Source organism: Amblyraja radiata, chromosome 4 (assembly GCF_010909765.2).
Source record: "Amblyraja radiata isolate CabotCenter1 chromosome 4, sAmbRad1.1.pri, whole genome shotgun sequence".
Lineage (NCBI taxonomy): Eukaryota > Metazoa > Chordata > Chondrichthyes > Rajiformes > Rajidae > Amblyraja > Amblyraja radiata.
Window position 1 is genome coordinate 120,434,592 of NC_045959.1, and position 21,896 is coordinate 120,456,487.

At 44.7% G+C, this 21,896-nt stretch overlaps 1 protein-coding gene across 1 annotated transcript in view; it reads left to right on the forward strand.

Moving 5' to 3' along the window:
• The window catches only part of zc3h3 (zinc finger CCCH-type containing 3), a 178,997-nt gene that overhangs the window by 14,382 nt on the left and 142,719 nt on the right, over positions 1-21,896 (forward strand). The window contains exon 4 of the mRNA XM_033020431.1: positions 2,275-2,471. Within this exon, the coding sequence (XP_032876322.1) occupies positions 2,275-2,471 (197 nt within the window). The remainder of the gene's footprint in view (positions 1-2,274; positions 2,472-21,896) is intronic.

Consider the following 21,896-nt stretch of genomic DNA (forward strand, 5'->3'; position numbering starts at 1 on the left):
TAAGGATGTTTAACATAGAAACATCCCCCCACAATGGTTCCCATTATGGGGGAAGGCACAATGTCCAGTCCCCATCCCCAGTTCACCCATAGTTGGGCCAATTGAGGCCTCCACAGTTGCCTCTACGGAGGCCCGATGTTCCAGGCCGTTCTCGCCGGGAGATCGGGCGTCGGGAGAATCCTCTCAGCGGCTTGGGAACCCTGGAACGGCTGCTTCCTTTACCGGAGACCGCAGCTTCCGAAGCCGACAAGGCCGCGACGGTTGGAGCTCCACCACTGGTGATCTCATCGAGAGATCCCAGGCTCCAGATGTTGAAGTCAGCGCTGCCGCCCGCAGCTGCCCGCTCCGCATACCCGCAGCTCCGCGATGTTTTTATCGGCGGTCTTCAGCTCACCAGAGCTCCAGCGCGGCGACCCAGGCAAGGCATCTCCCGCTCCGCTCCGCGAAAGCGCTCCAGCGCTGTGCCGCTGCCGAAGCCGAGGTGCTGGGCGGTCCCCTCGGGAAAACGCCGCTCCAGGCCCGCTGGTAGGCCGCGAGGACGGGTCGACGGTGCAGCCCGGAGAAAAGCTGCCTCTCCGACCAGGTAGGGACCTAGAAAGTATTCCCCCTACACCCACCCCCCTCCCCCCACAAAAAAAGTCTAGACCTCCTAAAAACAAACACTGAAACTCACAAAAAATTAAAGAAAGTAGTGAAAAAGACGGACAGCTGCTAGCTAGGCAGCCGTGCCCCAAGATGGCGCCGCCTCCGATGACCGATCCTACACACACACTAGGGACAATTTACAATTCACCAAAGCCAATTAACTGACAAAACTGTACATCTTTGTGGAGAGGGAGGAAACCGGAGCACCTGGGGAAAACCCACGTGGTCACGGGAGGAACGTACAAACGCTGTACAGGCCGCACCCATAGTCAAGATTGAATCTGGGTCTCTGGCGCTGTGAGGCAGCAGCTCTACCGGTGTGCCACCGTGATGCCCACTCTTCTGGTAGTGATTTTAAAACCATTGCCTCTGGGTATTGTCCCATATGAAGGGGCAATTGCCCTCTCCACCAACACTAGTTTAACCTGTCAAGTTCTACAGATTATAATAATTAATCTTGTGGCTCTACTATTTGAGTTTGGGATGATTCCCTCAAGTTTTAGTAACTGAACAGATTAAATGGCAGGTAGAGATAAATGCTGGAGAAACCTGGGTATAAGTAGTCAACAGACCTCCAAAAATACATCAGAGCATAAATGAGCACAATAGACAATAGGTGCAGGAGTAGGCCATTCGGCCCTTCGAGCCTGCACCGCCATTCAATGTGATTATGGCTGATCATCCCCAATCAGTACCCCGTTCCTGCCTTCTCCCCATATCCCCTGACTCTGCTATCTTTAAGAGCCCTATCTAGCTCTCTCTTGAAAGCATCCAGAGAACCTGCCTCCACCGCCCTCTGAGGTAGAGAATTCCACAAACTCTGTGAGAAAAAGTGTTTCCTTGTCTCCGTTCTAAATGGCTTACTCCTTATTCTTAAACTGTGGCCCTCGGTTCTGGACATACAAGGTCCAGAAGGTCCAGCAGGAAATAACAAGGTACTGTCAGAATAGAACTGGAATTCTCATGTGAGATTTTCACTGACATATATTGATCAGATGAACCAAACTGGCAAGGCTATTGGACAAGAAGGTTTTGAGGATGTGTCAGGGATTGCCTTTTGGAGCATCACATTGTGGAGTCTATCTCGAATAAGCTATTAGACAAATGTGCTTGAATTCTTAGAATATGTAACAGAGAGAATTGACAAACGGAAACATGTAGATGCATTTACATTTCCTTCAATGTTTGACAAGGTGCCACATGGTATCAGTGGAAGGGTGTTTAAATGGTTTGAAAGCTGTGAGAGAGTTGGAATAAACAGGACCTTTTCAGATTGGAAAGTGGTAACTAGTGGAATAGTTTATGTTCATAAGTGATAGGAGCAGAATATTCTGAAGAAGGGTCTCGACCCAAAAAGTCACCTATTCCTTCGCTCCATAGATGCTGCCTCACCCGCTGAGTTTCTCCAGAACTTTTGTCCACCTGCCAGTAAATGTATTGTATTGATCTCATGCTTTCAGGTGAGAATTCTGCAACATCTTGCATTGGGATTGGGGTTTTGCATGACTATATCATGGCCTTGCTTGTTTTGCTTGACCAACATGACATCCAAAGATTAGTGATGATGTTCGGTGAATTGGACTGCATAATTTTGTTCCGAGCATTTATATCTGTGTCCTTCCTTGCTAGTTCACCGACGGAGAAGAAGCTTAACATCAGTGGCTTGCCGATTATGAAAAGTCGTTACTTACTGATAAAGAAAAGCCCTGTGCACGGGAAATCCCCCACCGTTTTAAAAAGGACACCCGGCAAAGGGCTTGTGCAAATCAGCAAACACAGGCTGCGGAGGCTGCCGACATCGGGACCACACAGCGGCACAAAGCAAGGTAGGGAGCTGGTTTCCAATGGAAGAGTTGTCTGGGATATGTCTCCGTGTTTGTAGTCGCGTTGCAAAAAAAAACATTTTGTCAATTTTGGCATGAGTCAACAATGTCCCAAACAGAACAATGATAAATCTTACTTGCAGCAGCACAGCTGAATATTACACATAGTACACTCCAAACACTATAATAAATGAAAAATGTTCAGTGTGTATCTGTGCGCGTGTGCATACATGCAAATAGCCAATTCATCGAGGCTGTCGTGTTTCATAGCCAGAGGCCAATTGACTGGATGTATTCAATAGACAGGAAGTGGCGGCGCTGTTAACAGCTGCGGCTCGCCTGCAGTCCGTCTGTTTTTACTTTTTTCTGTTGTTTTTTTTGTCTTGTTTTGGTTAAGTTTTAGTTTGTTGGGTTGTGTTAGGGGGGGGGGGGTGAAACATGTTCTCTGTCTCTTCCTTCAGGGGAATGCGACTTTTTCGTGTCGTATCCCCCTTCTCTGCCTCCGTCTGCGCTGAGGCCTAATGGCGGAGCTGGCGGCCTCCAACCTGCGACCGACCCCGAGGCTCTGGAGGCAGAGCCAGCCAGGACTTACCAATGAGAGGCTGGCCGTCTTTGGGGCTAAGGCAGCGGTGGCCCGACTTGCTGGTGCGGCTTTCTGGCTTTCGGCGGCGGCCTGGAGCTGATGTAGCGGGGCTCGGAGCTGAGACTGCGGGACCCGGAGCTGGGGCAGCGGCCTGGAGCTGGGGCGGCGGCCCGGAGCGGAGACTGCGGGACCCGGAACGGAGACTGCGGGACCCGGAGCGGAGACTGCGGGACCCGGAGCAGAGACTGCGGGACCCGGAGCGGAGACTGCGGGACCCAGAGCTGGGGCGGCTGCTCGGAGCTGATGCTGTGGCCCGGAGCTGAGACTGCGTTCCGGCTTTCGGCGGCGGCGACATCACCACGGAGGTCCGCTGGACTGGAGGGCGGCATCTCTGGCCTGGATCGATCTCCTCAGCGCAGAGGGAGAACAAGGAGGGAAGAGACGGAGACTAAGACTTTGCCTCCATCACAGTGAGGATGTGCTTGGTGAACTCACTGTGGTGGATGTTTAATTTGTGTTTATTGTATGTTTTGTTATTATTGATTCTGTGTATGACTGCAGGCAACATAATTTCGTTCAGACCGAAAGGTCTGAATGACAATAAAGGAATCTAATCTAATCTAGACAATAGGTGCAGAAGTAGGCCCATTCGACCCTTCGAGCCAGCACCGATATTCAATGTGATCATGGCTGTTCATCCCCAATCAGTACCCCATTCCTGCCTTCTCCCCATATTGTATTCAAATTTATTGTCATTGTCTCAATTAGAGACAACAAAATGAATTTTCCTTACAGGCAGTATCATAAAAATAAATAAATAATAAATAATAAAACATATTAAAAATAAAATTGAATTAAAAAAAGAAAAGCACAAACACAGAAAGTCCACGACACAACATAACACAGTGGCACCAAGGTGAGGAAGGCACTTTAAGAGCCCTATCTTTAAGAGCCCTATCTAGCTCTATCTTGAAAGTTGTAGGAAAGAAGCTGTACCTGGACATTATAATTTTCAGGCTCTATATTTTCAGGTTGTGTACAGATTATTCTTTGAAAAGGTTTGAATCAAGACAGGTTGATGTTATAACACGATAGCTGTGTAGTTGATTTGGCTTCAGCAGCTGTTGGTGAAGAGAAGGGATCTTGGGTAGGGATCTCGTCATTCTAGTCATTGAATTCATGGGAGGTGGTCTAGGAGGGGAGGATGTTCCTCAAACTGCGCAGCATCCTGGACAATACAGCTCACCCCCTCCATGACACACTGGTCAACCTGAGGAGCACCTTCAGCAACAGACTGGTTCCACCGAGATGCAGCACAGAACGCCACAGGAGATCCTTCTTCCCTGTGGCTATCAAACTGTACAACTCCTCCAACTTCTGTTGTGGGGTCGAGTGACTCCCCCCCCCCCCCCCCCCCAATCTTTGCACATCCCCAATCCTGGACTTTCTTCTCGTCACCTTAGTTTCGTGTATCTTGTGCTTTATGACTGTTGGCAGACCAATTCCCCTCCCGGGATAAATAAAGTTCTATCGCACCATATAATCATTGCTGAAGATGCATTTGCGTGAACATAACATGTTGGTAACATAAGAGACAATGGAGGAATGAAGCACATAGTCTGTCATATTTGCTTTCTATCACCTGGTGGACACAATGATACCAGTATTGTTGGATAATCACACTCGGTCTATGACATGCCCAGCCAAACCCTGGGGACCACTGGCCCACAGTTACATCATCATCCAACATGTCACCAGTTATAAACTAGTCACATCCCTGCACAGATGGATTTGCACGGATAATCATTCTTTTCAACAATGGACATGTGTTGCATTAGTTCAGTATCTCATTTAAATTGTTGAAATTCATTTCGGGTATCTGTAGCAGCTCACTGAGGAGTCAACTCGTACAAGCCACTCATTTAATGATTCAATGTTTAACACTCTGGCTCTGTTAGGATTTGTAACTGTCGTTGACGAGGAGTATTGAAACATCCATTTGTGGGGCCGTGTGTGTGGATGGATTTTGGGACTGTTGGCATTAATTGTGACATTTTCAGCATCGAGGCTTCTGTTTTCTAAAATTCTGTGTGATAGTGGAAGTATCACATTTATTGCTCTTTTGAAAGATGAGCTGTCACTTTTGAAGGTGTTGGTGAGAAACTTTGAGGTTGTCAATGTGCTTGATATAATTATACTGGTACCGTAGAAGATTGTGAACACAAAGCCAATGCAATTGATCAGGGGCAGATACCATAACAGGGACCTCCCTGTGCTGCAGTATCCCTGAGAGAAGAATCATACACACTAACCACGTGATTATGTAGCAAATGTTCACTAAACTGTCGTTAATATAACATGAATGACAATATTGGACCATTTAGTAATGATAAAACTTGTATTTTCTGGGCTCTCAAATGGCATGTAACAGTACACATAAACCACAGAACAGGCCCTTCGGCCTGCAGTTTCTGTGCCAAGCACGATGCCAAGACCAACCGTTATCTACCTGCACATACCCCCCTCCCTCCATTGCCTGCATGTCCATGTGCCTATCCAAATCTTAAATGCCTCTATTGTATGGTATGATTCGTATCTACCTTCACCCCGAGCAGCTCATTCTAGGCACCCACTGCCCTCTCTGTGTATAATAAAAAAAATTAAAAACACACCTTGTCTCCATTAAACTTTGCCCCTCTACTATTTGATATTTACACTCTGGGAGGGGGAAAGGTTCTGATTGTCTACCCTATCTATCTATCTATCTATCTATCTATGCTTCTCCTCTTAATTTTGTATTCTTCTATCGGGTCTCGCCGCAACCTCTGGCGTTCCAGATAAAACAATCCAGGTCTGTCCAACCTCTCCCTGTAGCTAAGATCCCCCTAATCCAGGCATCATTCTGGTAAACCTCTGCACCCTCTCCAAAGCCTCCACTGCATAGACATTGTGTTTGTTTTTATGATTGTGGAGTGGAATCAGGCTTGTGCTCCTAATATATTTTGAGTCCAATTGTGATAATTAATGAGATGGTTTATCACAGTGATGAATATCCCAATAGTGGAACCATCAAGCGAATTTGAAGATGGACAGAAAATGCTGGAGTAACTCAGCGGGACAGGCAACATGTCTGGATAGAAGGAATGGGTGACGTCCCTTCTTTAGCCTCCCTCTGTCTCTCACACTGTAGTGATTTTGGGTCGCGATCCTTCTTCAGACATTGCACCCAATGCTGAAATATTTGTAAAATTATTATTTTTAAACTACTAGTATTTCAGCTTTGGGAACAATATGCACTTTTAATTTCCATGATTGCTCTATTTGAATATTCTTGTGCTTCTGTTGCATCCCTGTTCTTCTACAGGGTCTTGGTGAGACCACACCTGGAGTATTGCGTACAGTTTTGGTCTCCAAATCTGAGGAAGGACATTATTGCCATAGAGGGAGTGCAGAGAAGGTTCACCAGACTGATTCCTGGGATGTCAGGACTGTCTTATGAAGAAAGACTGGATAGACTTGGTTTATACTCTCTAGAATTTAGGAGATTGAGAGGGGATCTTATAGAAACTTACAAAATTCTTAAGGGGTTGGACAGGCTAGATGCAGGAAGATTGCTCCCGATGTTGGGGAAGTCCAGGACAAGGGGTCACAGCTTAAGGATAAGGGGGAAATCCTTTAAAACCGAGATGAGAAGAACTTTTTTCACACAGAGAGTAGTGAATCTCTGGAACTCCCTGCCACAGAGGGTAGTCGAGGCCAGTTCATTGGCTATATTTAAGAGGGAGTTAGATGTGGCCCTTGTGGCTAAGGGGATCAGAGGGTATGGAGAGAAGGCAGGTACGGGATACTGAGTTGGATGATCAGCCATGATCATATTGAATGGCGGTGCAGGCTCGAAGGGCCGAATGGCCTACTCCTGCACCTAATTTCTATGTTTCTATGTTTTCTGTGCTCTGTTGATTAAATATGAGTTAACAAAGCACAAACCAAGGATTTAACCAGCATTTTGCCTGTCTATTGCAGCTCAGTAGCACATTTGGTATAATACTGATTATCTGAGCCACCTGGGGAAACGTTTAGTAGGAAGTTGTTTGAAAGCTTAGGGTGAGGGTGGGGAGTGAATTGGTTGCATATTGCCTTGGAGAGATTCTTTTAATGTATCTTTGATTTCATTATCTAATTAATAATGCCGCAATCGGGAGGGGAGAGTGTGATTATTTTGATATACGAGTACTTTGTTGTAAAAGTTGAGAATTGGGAGAATTTTAGTGACGTTACTAAACAACAATAAGCAACAAGCACTGGCTTCCAGATTGCTTCTGTTCTGCAGTTCTCCCAGCTAATTGATTGCCCAATTTTCTCTTTATATGAAACGAGACAGATATCAAGTAATTTGCAGCAATAACGTGCTTGCACTTGGCCTGCGCTATCTTTGTGTTCATTTCCGATTGCAGATGAACCACTAATATATAATTATCCTTGCAAATTGGATTGCTTTAAATAAAGAGAAGTGTTTGGCCAGGAGGAGCGATCCCATTTCCTTGAGTTACTGCGAGCTGTAATTGCAACGTTTAATCAATCTGCTGCTTTAGAAATTCAATCACCATCTACATCAAGCCTCATTCCTTTTGATAGCTAAAAGCCAAGTAATTTCTCCTTTTTAAACAGTTGAATTAATCAGAGTAGATTTAAACATTTGCTCACATGAAGAGGTCAGGACTAGTAATATATTGTCTTCCAGATAACGGTTAATGAAAAGGAAATTAAATTACTAATAACCATCTTGGAGTGTTAAAAAGCTAAAATTGACTATTTTCAGTTAATTGAATGGAAGGTGCTGGCTTGTTTCTGTTGTACATTACCATCAGTTTGCTTCACAGCGCATTGACCCATAATAAGAAACATTTGCCAGTGTCTGTATCATAATACTCAGTGCCTTCATCACCGGTAGCATGTTATGTGGAACGTGTAGGCCAGTTTGTTTAGGTCCTCAACCCCAACTCTGCCTGACGTCTGACCTAAGGAAGCAGATGAGCACCAGTGATCCTCTTGAACTATGCATCATCAAACATTCACACCCAAACCTTGCATCCAGTACAACGCAGAGCATGTTTTTGCTTACCCAGTGCCCAGATAAATGTAACCACAAAATAAATATGCGTAGGAAGGAACTGCAGATGCTGGTTTACACCGAAGATAGACACAAAAAGCTGGAGTAACTCAGCGGGACAGGCAGCATCTGTTGCTCCTTTTCTCCAGAGATGCTGCCTGACCCGCTGAGTTACTCCAGCACTCTGTGAAACGTCACCTATCCATGTTCTCCACAGATGCTGCCTGACCCGCTGAGTTACTCCAGCACTCTGTGAAACGTCACCTATCCATGTTCTCCACAGATGCTGCCTGACCCGCTGAGTTACTCCAGCACTCTGTGTCTGATTAATTCCTTTTTGTCCACTTGAGGCCTTTACGTTTTCACCTGTGTAGCCATGTCTGGGATATTAATATCTCTGATGAAGAATGTTTCCATAATACATTGCTAACCTCTAGTGGCTATGTGATACAGCAGCAGGATTGTACTGTGCACGGAGTTCTCCTGAATGAGCGTCTGAAACCATGTTTGATGTGATGCATCTGCAATTAGGGGAGCAGAGGATCGACTACTAGCCTTGGAGAAAGGACCCCCATTTTGTCGAAACATCTGTCTTTTTATATTTTGTTTTCCAGTTTTTCTCCACTCTGAGGTGTATTTGTGATCTGGAGCTCATTGTCTTGAAAGTGGGATGTTTCCTACAAAGATATGGATTGAATGGAATGTCTCAAATCAAAACTCTTATTTGATCAACGCTCTGGCAGTGGCCTGAATGGCCGCCTTCTCTATTTTAGTTTACTTTAGAGATATAGCGCAAACCGAGTCTGCACTGACCAGCAATCCCCGCACATTAACATTATCCTGCAACACCAGGGACAATTTGCATTTAGACCAAACCAATTAACCTACAAACCTGTACGTCTTTGAAACTCATGTAGTCACGGGGAGAACGTACAAATTCCGTACAGACAGCACCCGTAGTCTGGATTGAACACGGGTCTCTGGCGCTGTAAGCAGCAATTCTACCGCTGTACCACCGGGCCAACCTGTTATACATCTCTGTTATTTTATAATTTTCTTGCCGATTTTGTTTGTAATATTTTTGATCAAGCTTTTGTTGGATTAACATACTTTCCACGTGAGGTAAAACTTGGTCAATCGTAGGTGACGTTTCGTAGAGTGCTGGAGTAACTCAGCGTGTCAGGCAGCATCTCTGGAGGACATGGATTGGCAATGTTTGGAATCAGGACCTGTTTTCAAAGCACTGACCTGAAACGTCACCTATCCATGTTCTCCACAGATGCTGCCTGACCCGCTGAGTTACTCCAGCACTCTGTGAAACGTCACCTATCCATGTTCTCCACAGATGCTGCCTGACCCGCTGAGTTACTCCAGCACTCTGTGAAACGTCACCTATCCATGTTCTCCACAGATGCTGCCTGACCCGCTGAGTTACTCCAGCACTCTGTGAAACGTCATCTATCCATGTTCTCCACAGATGCTGCCTGACCCGCTGAGTTACTCCAGCACTCTGTGTTCTATTTCCTTTGTGTTAGTTCTTAGCTCTCCTGTTCCACATGAAAATGTTGTGAAAGAAATGTAAGTGTAAATCACCTTATGGCGGTGCTTGTGATTTAGTAGCACCTTTTCTGGGACAATGCTGAGTGAGATGTCACCCCACCTTACAATTTGAAGCAATTTATTATTTTCATCCATCTGCTTTTTATTGAGTGAAATTGCACAAAGCCTCTCCTGTTACATGTCTCCCATTCTGTGCCTGTGATACTGCTAGACGTTAGTGCTTTATCTAAAATTTGGAGGAGGAGGGAGGGAGAAAATTCTTCTGGTTATTTTTGAATGGAAATTTCAGCCGTCACGGTCAACAGAGGTTTCAGAGATAGAGTTTTGATTTAGTTTAGAGTTGCAGCACCTAGACTGTGGAATAGCATCACGCTCCTCATCAGAACTGCCCCCACCATCGACTCCTTTAAGTCACGACTCAAAACCTATTTCTACTCCCTAGCGTTTTTGAGCCCCTCTGATGGGGCGCTGTAAACAGTTTATGTATGTATTGTTGGGTCTGCCTACCGTTGTATGTATCAAATTAGTACCTACACTGATGTGAAGCACTTTGGTCAACGTGAGTTGTTTTTAAATGTGCTATACAAATAAATTAATAAGAATGATTATTTTGTAGTTCAATTCAGCATGGAAACAGGCCCTTTGGCCCACCGAGTCCACGCCGACTACCAATCACCTGTACACTATTCCACTTTTGCATCCTACACACTAGAGGCAATTTACAGAAGCCAATTAACCTACAAACCTGCAGGTCTTAGAATGTGGGGGGAAACCGGAGTATCCGGAGAAAGCCCATGCTGTCACGGAGAGTGTAGACACCACACAGACGGTAGCCGTGGTCAGGATCGATCCCGGGTCTGTGGCGCTGTGAGGCAGTTCTACCACTGCGCCACCGTGCATTTGTGGGCATTTGAGAGAATCACTCTTTTACTTGCTTGTTCCTCTTCCCCCTCCCTGGTATTCTGAGAGTGTGTGATAAATAGAGTTGGCTTATATCTATATGCTTTTTGAAGTCTTTATTTGGTCACTCTGAGTGGATTTTGTTTTTGCCTGTTGAGTAATTCAATGTGGTGGCAATCCAAGAGCTTCTAAATCATTAAGTTATCAAGTCTCCCGTGTCAGTCTCCATGTCCCGGTTTTAATGATGGATGTTTCGTCACCGTACACTGTGCTCAAAGATCACATAGCTGGCACGCGGCAGGCCTGGCTTCACTGACGGCTGCTGGCCGCCGTATCCGCTTTCCAGCCTCTCGCAGCACGAACGCTGGGCTCTGACGGCATTGTAACATTAGACCCGGCCCCCTGCTGCTCAGCATGCCTGGTGGAAGCAGAATCAAAAGTCATAGTGATACAGTGTGGAAACAGGCCCTTCGGCCCAACATGCCCACACCGGCCAACATGTCCTAGCTACACTAGTTCCAACTGCCTGCGCTTGGGACGTGTCCTATCCCTCCAAACCTGTCCAACTGTTTCTTAAAAGTTGGCATAGTCCCTGTCTCAACAACCCTTCATACACTCACCACCCATTGTGTGAAAAAGTGGAGTTTAAAAGATTAAAAAAAAACACAAAATATAAGGATATAGATTATGTGTAGGAGATAAGGGTTGGCCTTGGCATTATGCTAACCACAGACATTGTGGGCTGAAGGGCCTGTTCCTATGCTACTTAAATCTAGAAATGAGGAATACAGATGGTCGTTTACAAAAAAACTAATTGCAAAGTGCTGGAGTAACTCAGCGGGTCAGGCAGCATCTCTGGAGAACATGGATAGGTGATGTTTTAGGACCTGAAACGTCACCTATCCATGTTCTCCACAGATGCTGCCTGACCCGCTGAGTTACTCCAGCACTTTGTGTCTTTTTTTACTTAAATCTGTTGTTTATCAGTTAGCAACCGCATATTTGTTTACTGAAGAGTAACTGCTGTCTGAATCACTGTGAGCGTCACATCATCTCTCCATAACCTGATCTAGAACGACCAAAAATTAAGCCTTGCACTGTATGTTTTCTTTCCTCGTCATTGATGCTGTTTTACCAGATGGTGCCAATAAATGAGTTCCCCCTGGACTGATCAGTGTGTAGCCCACTGCAGCATGCTCATGCACAACTAGAGAGTAGTCCTCAGCTACTATCTACCTCATTGGAGACCCTCGGACTATCTTCGATTGGACTGTACTGATCTTGATCTTGCACTAAGCGTTATTCACATTATTCCCTTGATCATGCATCTGTTCACTGTGGACGGCTTGAGTCCAATCACTTTGCACTGACTGGTTAGCACGCAAGAAAGGTTTTCTCATTGCGGTACACATGACAATAAACTCATCCAAAATTAAAATGCAATGTTGGAAATGTCTTCTGCATGAGACTAATTGGAAATTAAACTGCATTTTCACTATCATAATCATAATAATCATAATAGTAATTTATTAGCCAAGTATGTTTTGCAACATATGAGGAATTTGGTTTGCCAAACAGTCATAAGAAAATAGCAACAAGATACACAACTACATACAAATTGACATAAACATCCTCCACATTCCCCACTGTGATGGAAGGCAATAAAGTCTTATCTTCTTTCCTCCTTTCCTCCCGCGGTCGGGGGAGTCCAACCATCTGCAGCTGGTGATCGAACTCCTACGTCGGGGCGGACTAAGCTCCCGCATCGGGTCGATCGAAACTCCTGCGGCTTGGAGTACCCGAAATCGATCCCAAACCAGGGACAGCGATCTCCACAATGTTAAAATCCGCAGCTCCTGCAGATTGGAGCACTAAAGGCCGTCCCCTGGCAAAGGGATCGCCCGCTCCGAGATGTTAAAGTCCGCAGCCTCCCGCGGTTTTGGAGCTCTAGAACTCTCAAACAAGATGCCGCCAACTCCACGAAGTCAGGCAGCAGTGCAGACGGAGATACAACACGGAAATAGTCGCATCTCCATCGAGGAAAGAGATAAAAGTTCCCCCACCACCCCGCCCACATAATACACATAAAGATAAACTAAAACATACATTCTACAACAAACTAAAAACACAAAGAAGGAAAAGGCGAAGACAGACTGTTGGCGAGGCTGCCGACTTGCGGCTCCCCCTGGTGGCATATTGTGACTTTGTTGTACTCTTGAATGTCTCCTATCTTTCAATTTTTCCTCTTCTGCCTTCGCCATTTTTTCCAGGACAATTCACTATCCGACTTTCCTTGACACTGGCAAAATAGATTGATCAGACTTTTCCACTATTTCTCTGGTTGCTCTGGTTTCCTCCCACATTTTATAGATTAATATGTCCTCTGTTCAATAAAATTAACATTTGTGCCTAGGATACAAAGCTAGGATGATAGAACTAGAGTGATCGTTGGTCGGCACGGACTCGGTGGGCTGAAGGGCCTGTTTCTCAAAGCTAAAAGCTAAACGAAATTCCCCTTATTTACCAAACCTTTTTTGTACTTTTAATTTCTGATGATGGATGTGGGTCATAAAGACATGCCCCTTCATGTGGGTATATCCTGGCTCATTCAGTTTTTACTCTGATTCCAATATTTGTCATTCCCCCCCCCCCCCCTCCTTTTATTTAAGCGCATTTGTTATCTGATCACGCAAAGCAAAAACAAATCACTGATATGAAAATAGGTGGAGTCTGGTGGCTTCTTTACCCAATTGATTAAATTGGTAATTGAGAGGAGCTCAGAGCATATGTTAACTATTTTTCAGCATTTACTTTGGAGTTCTGAACAATAAAATTTAACTGATTGTATGTGTAGGAAGAAACTGCAGATGCTGGCTTCAACCGATTAGAAGCAAAACTATTCATTCAAGACTTTTTGCTTTGGGGCCAGTGTCATAACAATTTCCGGTCTTGTCAGTTACAAACTCAACACTTCCTACTCTAAAACCGGTATTACCTGCTGCAATGTTGATGTTTTAAAACTCAAAACCAAATATCCAATGAATAGAGTAATGGTTGTGAGAATCTTACTCTATTTGGCCGATCTTACCCCAAACAAAGATAGCAGTCATACACATCAATACATTTCCTCTTTCCACACCAACCATGCTACATTGAGAAAGGTCCTGACCCGAAAGGTCACGACTATGTTCTCCAGAGTTGCTGCCTAACCCGCTGAGTTACTCCAGCGTTTCGTGTCTGTCTATGCTGCAATCAATGATGCTCAAGTGCCTTGGGTGTAATAAGGATATAATTTCAAAGTAAAAAAGCATAATTAGTTGAGAGATACAGCACGGAAACAGGCCCTTTGGCCCACCGGGTCTGTGCCGACCAGCAATCCCCGCACATTAACACTATCCTACATTTACCAACCAATTAACCTACAAACCTGCACGTCTTTGGAGTGTCTGGGAGGAAACCAAAGATCTCGGAGAAAACTCACGGGGAGAAGGTACAAACTCCGTACGGACAGCACCTGTAGTCGGGATGGAACCCGGGTCTCCAATGCTGCATTCGCTGTAAGGCAGCAACTCTACCGCTGCGCCACTGTGACCGCCGTACTGCCACATACCAGTACCCCACTAATGTTTATTTTGGTATTGGATGTCAGACCGCAAAACAGCAACTAAGTAAAATCAATAATTGCAGATAGAGATTTACTTTGTAATGTCAGCAGCACCACGGCTGCTATTTGTGTATAAAGTTAAGAATATTGAAGAAATACATACTGGCACAGTAAATACTGTACGACAGCATCTTATATATTCACTTTATTGGTGCCAAGCAAGTTATCGGTGAGAAGGGGTATTAACTTTATTTGCTTATACACTGTATATCGTGACTGCAGCTGATGCATTGTAGCTGTTTTATCCTTTCAAATAAATGTAACTCCCATACAAATACTCTGCAAAATGGCATTGCCATCTAAAGGCAATTGTATTATTGCAAAGGCATGTTTAACTGTAGCAACTCCTCATTTTGGCAGATCTGTGTAATGACCCACTGAGTAAGAATGTGTAGTCAAGCTTCACCACAGCGTCACCAACATTGCATGCCAATCCATAGGTATCGGCGTGTAAATAGTTATTTAGCTTTCCCGCAGTTGTTGCAGGTGGGGAACTATGCACAGAATGCTGTTCATTTCAGTGGATCCAGTGGTGATCAGATACAAACAGGTGCACTGCTGGTGGGAAGGAATCATTCAGATAATTCTCACCATGTCTGTTATCACTTCAGGCTAAGGTCTTCATCAGTAGACTGAGGCCATACCCTGCTGCACCGTGTAAAAAGGATGACATTCGTAGTGGATTACCATTTTGGCTTTGCCTTTTCAGGCAAATGAAAGAGACTAGTAATAGAACTTGTAAAAAACCAAGAACTTCAAATTGCTGGTTTGTATCAAAGATGGATAACTCAGCGGGTCCTTGGTTCTTCTTGGTTCTTGCAGCATCTCTGGAAAAAAGGGATAGATAGATGATGTTTCGGGTCGGGGCCCAAAGAACCCTGAGTGAAGAAGGGTCTTGACCCGATACATCACCTATCCTTTTTCTCCAGAGACGTTTCAGGACCCTTCCTCAGACTGAAGGGATTTAAGGAAGGGTCCTGATCTGAAATATCATCCATCCTTTTTCTCCAGAGCCAGATAGGGCTCTTAAAGATAGCAAAGTCGAAAGGCCGAATGGCCTACTCAACCTATTGTCTATGGCACCAGGGGCCACAGTTAAGAATAAGCCATTTAGAACAGAAACGAGGAAATATTTTTTCCTCACAGAGAGTTGTGAATCTGTGGAATTCTCTGCCTCAGAGGGCGGTGGAGGCCGGTTTTCTGGATACTTTCAAGAGAGAGCGAGATAGGGCTATTAAAGATAGCGGAGTCAGGGGATATGGGGAGAAGGCAGGAACGGGGTACTGATTGAGGATAATCAGCCATGATCACATTGAATGGCGGTGCTGGCTGGAATGGCCTACTCCTGCACCTATTGTCTATTGTCCAGAGATGCTGCCTGACCTGCTTAGTTACTCCAGCATTCTGTGTCTATCTTTAGTAATATAACTTTGTTGTTGCTCTTTGAATTGCCCCACATTGCTATGAGGTGTAGTGCTGTAATCAGCTGTTTTTGGTGATTGAAGGATGGTGATTCTCATAGACAGTGTGTAGTGTTTGGTGCTTTAAAATCTTAAATCACAGACTTGCTTTACCATCCATCCAAAAGATGGCAGCATAACTCTTGTGTCTCCAGAGCCTTTATCTATGCTGCTGTGGATCTAAATTGTGAGGATAATGTTTTATTAGTTCTGAGGCAATAGCTGGAGTGTTAAAAATCAACCAGCATTTTGTGGAAAATTAAAATGCACCGAATATAACTAAACTGCTGGAATGTTTTTCCCAAAATAAGCCGATTTGATAAAATCTCAGACTGCAGCTTGAAGGGACTTCAGTCGTTTTCTGTCTTGTCTTCTTTAATCGTAGTTTTTCCCCCAAAAAATCTCTTACTGGAATACACTCCAGCAAACAGTCTTCTTTAATATCCTTTGTCATTATACTTCCATAGGTACTGAGCCACAAGCTAGGGTGTAGTTATGATCTCACGATCTGCTTCAATACAGACTTTCAATTAGTATTTCCACGTGAGGCAGAGGTTCACCTGCACCTCCTCCAACCTCATCTATTCCATCCGCTGCTCCAGGTGCCAGCTGCTCAACATCGGTGAGACCAAGCGCAGGCTTGGCGATCGCTTCGCCCAACACCTCCGCTCAGTTCGCAATAACCAACCTGATCTCCCGGTGGCTCAGCACCTCAACTCCCACCTCCCATTCCGAATCCGACCTTTTCTGTCCTGGGCCTCCTCCATGGCCAGAATGAGTCCCACCGCAAATTGGCGGAGCAGCACCTCATATTTTGCTTGGGTAGTTTACACCCCAGCGGTATGAACATTTACTTCTCTAATTTCAGGTAGTCCTTGCTTTCTCCCTCTTTCCCCTCCCCTTCCCAGCTCTCCCACAGCCCACTGTCTCCTCTTCCTTCCTTCTTCCCCCCCCCCCCCCCCCCAACCCCACATCAGTCTGAAGAAGGGTTTCGACCCAAAACGTCACCTATTCCTTCGCTCCATAGATGCTGCCTCACCCGCTGAGTTTCTCCAGCATTTTTGTCTACCTTCAATACAGACTTTGTAATTTTTAAAAACCTGGACTTTCTACGTAACTGTAACTGTATAATGCTGTAACAACGTTATATTGTGCAATCTGGTACTTTACTCATTGCAGTCTACCAGTTGTAGTTGTGTATGGTTTAACTGTAGTCAAGGTATAATTAGAACAATGAACAGTACAGGAACATTTCCTATAGCCCATAATGTCCACGTGGAACATGATGCCAAGTTAAACTAGCCTCTTCTTCCTGCATGTGATCCATATCATTTCATTTCATTCCCTGAAATCCAGGTACAGTATGAAAAAAGACAAAGTGCTGAAGTAACTCAGTGGATCAGGCAACATCTCTGGAAGACATGGATGTGATGTTTCTGGTCTGGATCCTTCTTCAGACTCCAAACATCACATATTTGTGTTTTTCAGAGATGCTGCTTGACCACCTGAGTTGCTTCGGCACTTTGTCTTTTTTTGTAAACCAGCATTTGCAGTTGCCTTTTTCCAGGTATAGTAGGATTTGTGTTCACTGGATGGCATACAAACAAAGCTCTTCACTTTATCTTCGTGCAAATGACAATATAAACATTGCAATATGCTAATCACAGTCATCTGACTGACCATCCTCGTACCTCTCAGCTTAAATTCCAAAGATTTATTGCCCAAAATGGAAGCTTATTTTTCTTTTTTGCTTCTAATAAGGCCTTGTCCCCCATTTAAGACATCTAAATTCTTAAGTCCCCCATTTAAGCCTGAAATCTGCAAAATCCAGGTTCAGGAACAGCTACTTCCCCACAGCCATCAGACTATTAAACACAACTTCAAACAAACTCTGAACTATAACAGCCTATTGCACTTTATCTGTTTATTTATGTGTGTATATATATATATATTCTATGGTATATAGACACGCTGATCTGATCTGTATTTATGCCTACAATATTATGTTGTGCTGCAGCAAGCAAGAATGTAATTGTCCTATCTGGGACACATGACAATAAACTCACTTAACATGACTACCCAGTATACTTCTCTAAGAATCTTGAACATGCAATGCACCAATAAATATTGGAACATTGGGTGGCTAGAGCTGCTGCCTCACAGCGCCAGAGACCCAGTTTCGATCCTCATAAGGTCATAATTGATTGGTGCAGAATTAGGCCATTCGGCCCATCAAGTCTACTCCGCTATTTAATCATTGCTGATCTATCTCCCCCTCCTAACCCCATTCTCCTGCTCTTCTCCCCATCACCCCTAACACCCGTACTAATCAAGAATCTATGTATCTCTGCCTAAAAAATATCCATTGACTTTGCCTCCGTAGCCGTCTGTGGCAAAGAGTTCCACAGCTTCACCGCCCTCTGACTAAAAAAATCCCTCCTCATCACCTTCCTAAAAGAACGTCCTTTAATTCTGAGGCTTGTTTCCGTTCTGACTCTTTGAACTAAACTAAACGTTGAGGTTGATTCGGGGTAATACTTCGGTGCTGAGGTTGGTTTGCTTTATTCAGTTTAAGTTGAATGAATCCATTCATTTTAATCACAATTTTATTTTATTTCCCCCCCCAAAATGTGTTTGGTTTTATAAACAGCCAATATCTTCAGTGGTCCAGAAACCCATAGAAAATAAGAGTGGTTTAAGAGTAGAAATCGGAGACTTCATTACTGGTTCACAAATTGCAGTCATTACCAGTGGCCAGAAGCTGTGTTGTTTTAATTCAGCCGTAGCAAAGGCACAAAGTATAGCATCCCAGTTAATTCCTGTTCTCTGCTGAGCTGGCTTATCCTTGGCCAGAGTAGTAGCTATTGGCTTTGATGCACCTGAGCCAGCAAAAGACAAATTTGGACACGGATAGATAAATAAATAGATAAATTAAAAAATAATTGTTGCGTCAGTAATCCTTGCAGGGGCTGAAAGTCTCTGTCCGAGTTCACACGTTGGGTAGAAGGGGGAGCAGCTTCAGCTCACTGCAAGGACTTGTCAGCACTCACTCTCTCTCCTTGCTGACAAATGGCAGTGGACACTTGCTTTCCCCATGTGCCATCCCTTTCAGTTTCACACAAGGAGAAAGAACACACAGCAAGTACAAAACGAACGGTGGTGCGATAGAAATCATAAGGACGTGAGATTATAGAAGCAAGTGTAGGCCAAGAGATTTTATGTCCGAAAACTAAAATACAAGCCACCTGCCTGTCAAACCCTCCCTCACCTGTATCCACCTATCACTCGCCAAGATTTGCTATGCACCTCTCTTCCAGCTTTCTTTTCAGCCCCACCCCCCCAAATCAGCCTGAAGAAAGATCCCAACATCAAAACGTCACCTATCCAGAGATGTTGCCTGACCCGCTGTTACTCCAATAATTAAATATTTTGTTAAACATATGTAATTGTTTAATATCATACATAGAAACATAGAAAATAGGTGCAGGAGTAGGCCATTCGGCCCTTCGAGCCTGCACTGCCATGCAATATGATCATGGCTGATCATCCAACTCAGTATCCTGTACCTGCCTTCTCTCCATACCGCCTGATCCCTTTAGCCACAAGGGCCACATCTAACTCCCTCTTAAATATAGCCAATGAACTGGCCTCAACTACCTTCTGTGGCAGAGAATTCCACAGATTCACCACTCTCTGTGTGAAAAAAAAAATTTCTCATCTCGGTGCTAAAAGACCTTTATACTTAAACTGTGACCCCTTGTTCTGGACTTCCCCAACATCGGGAACAATCTTCCTGCATCTAGCCTGTCCAACCCCTTAAGATTTTTGTAAGTTTCTATAAGATCCCCCCTCAATCTTCTAAATTATAGCGAGTTCAAGCCGAGTCTATCCAGTCTTTCTTCATATTCTCCTTCATATCTACCTTCATATTCTGATTAGAATTGCCCCTACCAGTGAAAACACCCCTTTTTCATGTTAATTTTTTGGTTTAAGATTGTGTATTTAAATACATTATTCTCAAAAAGCAGTGTGAAGTTTTATTATTTTGCATCTATTCTAACATTAGATTAGTTTATTGTAACGTGTACAGAGGTCCAGTGAAAAGCTTTTTGTTGCATGCTAACCAGTCAGTGGAAAGACAATACATGATTACAATCAAGCCGTCCACAGTGTACAGATACAGGATAAAGGAAATAACGTTTAGTGCAAGATAAAGTGCAGTATTGGTTTATCATTGCCATGGGGAGAAAGCAGGAACGGGATACTAATTTAGGATGATCAGCCATGGTCATATTGAATGGCGGTGCAGGCTCGAAGGGCCGAATGGCCTACTCCTGCACCTATTTTCTATGTTTCTATGTGTAGCAATGGGGCAGTGGGCAGGTGCTATAGACCTGCACGGGAAGGTAGACGCTCCCGTCCCCCACGAGTCTCGGGCAGATGGGGCTCATCAGCCTGGGAAGGCAGTCCATCTAGGAGAGGGAAAACTCTGATTTAAAACCTCCACTGCCTTGTGGCCATATCCAGTCATGGAAAAGGCTCCAGGAGTAAATCTCAAGAAAATCCGGAGTCGGAGCCCCTAAGCCGTTGTCTACAACCTCGCTCTGGCAGATCCTGCAACGGCGCTGGTGCCAAACTATAACGGCCCTGCTGTTCCATTGGATCGATCAGCGACGTGGGGAGGGGGGACGTGCTGCATGGGCAACAGCCTGTCTTCTATATGACATCGCCCAGGTTTGCATCTGACCACACATCACCTGCTGCTCTAGCCGAGATTTGGAGCAAGCAGCCAACAACTAGGATGCAATCACCCATGGTCAGTCATGACCGAGCGGGGCCTACATATGTGTAGCAAGATGCAGGGAAAAGCTGTGTTTGTGTGCTATCCAGTCAAATTGTACTATACACGAGTACAAGCAAGCCATACACAGTACCAGGAGCAAAATAGCCGGTGCAGAATATAGTGTTAGTTATAGAGAAGAGTGGGCATAAAAACTAGAGCCGGGGCCGCAATAAGGTGATTTGAGAGATCAGGACGTATGAAAGGTCCTTTCAGTAGACTGATATCAGCGGGGTGGACTGCTCATTGATCACAGCAGGTTTGTTTGTGGCTTCGTGCGTCAGGTCCGTTAAGGACGAGGACTCGGTCTGGGAGCCGTTTACATAAAAGATAGAACACTACAGCACAGGAACAGGCACTTTGGTCCACAATGTCCTCACCATACAGGATGTCCGTAATGTCCGTACCATACATGATGCCAAGTTAAACTAATCAATTCTGCATGCACGTCATTCATATCCCTCCATTCTTTGTATATTTTGTGCCTATCTGAAAGCCTTTTGCAAGCCACTTCTCCAATTTCAGGTAGTCCTTGCTTTCTCCCTCTTTCCCCTCCCCTTCCCTGTTCTCCCACAGCCCACTGTCTCCGCATCTTCCCTTCTTCTTCCCGCCCCCCTCACCCCCATATCAGTCTGAAGAAGGGTCTTGACCCGAAACGTCGCCTATTTCCTTCGCTCCATAGTGCTGCCTCATCCGCTGAGTTTCTCCAGCATTTTTGTCTACCTTGCAAGCCACTATCATATCTTTGCCCGTCGGAAACCAGCACCACTGCGTCGCTAATGTTTTCAACAATTTAATAAAATGAAATAAATAATAACAATCCTAGCTACAGGCAGCACGTTCCAGGCACCCTCTTAGTGTAAGACAACAATTTTCCCCATCCGTCTTCTCCTTTAAACGTTCCCTCTCTGATCGAATGTCCTCTCTATTTGATATTTCCATCCCTGAGAAAGGGTTCTGACTGTCTACCCTATCTACACCACTCATCATTTTATATACTACTGGCAGGTCGCCCCGCATCCTCTGAAGCTCCAGAAAACAATCCAAGTTTGTCCAATCTCTCCTTGTATCACTCCCTCTAATCCAGGCACCATTCTGGTAAACCTCCTCAGCACCCTCTCCAAAGCCTTCACATCCATCCTATAGTGGGACAACCTGAAAATGCTCACAATGCTCCAACGGCCAAAACAAAGTCCTGTAAAACCACAGCATGATCTCGTGTTTATATATATATATATATATTAAACAACGAAAGATCCTGGTCATAAGATCACCAGATTGAAAGAAAACTGAAGAGAATATTGTTAGTAT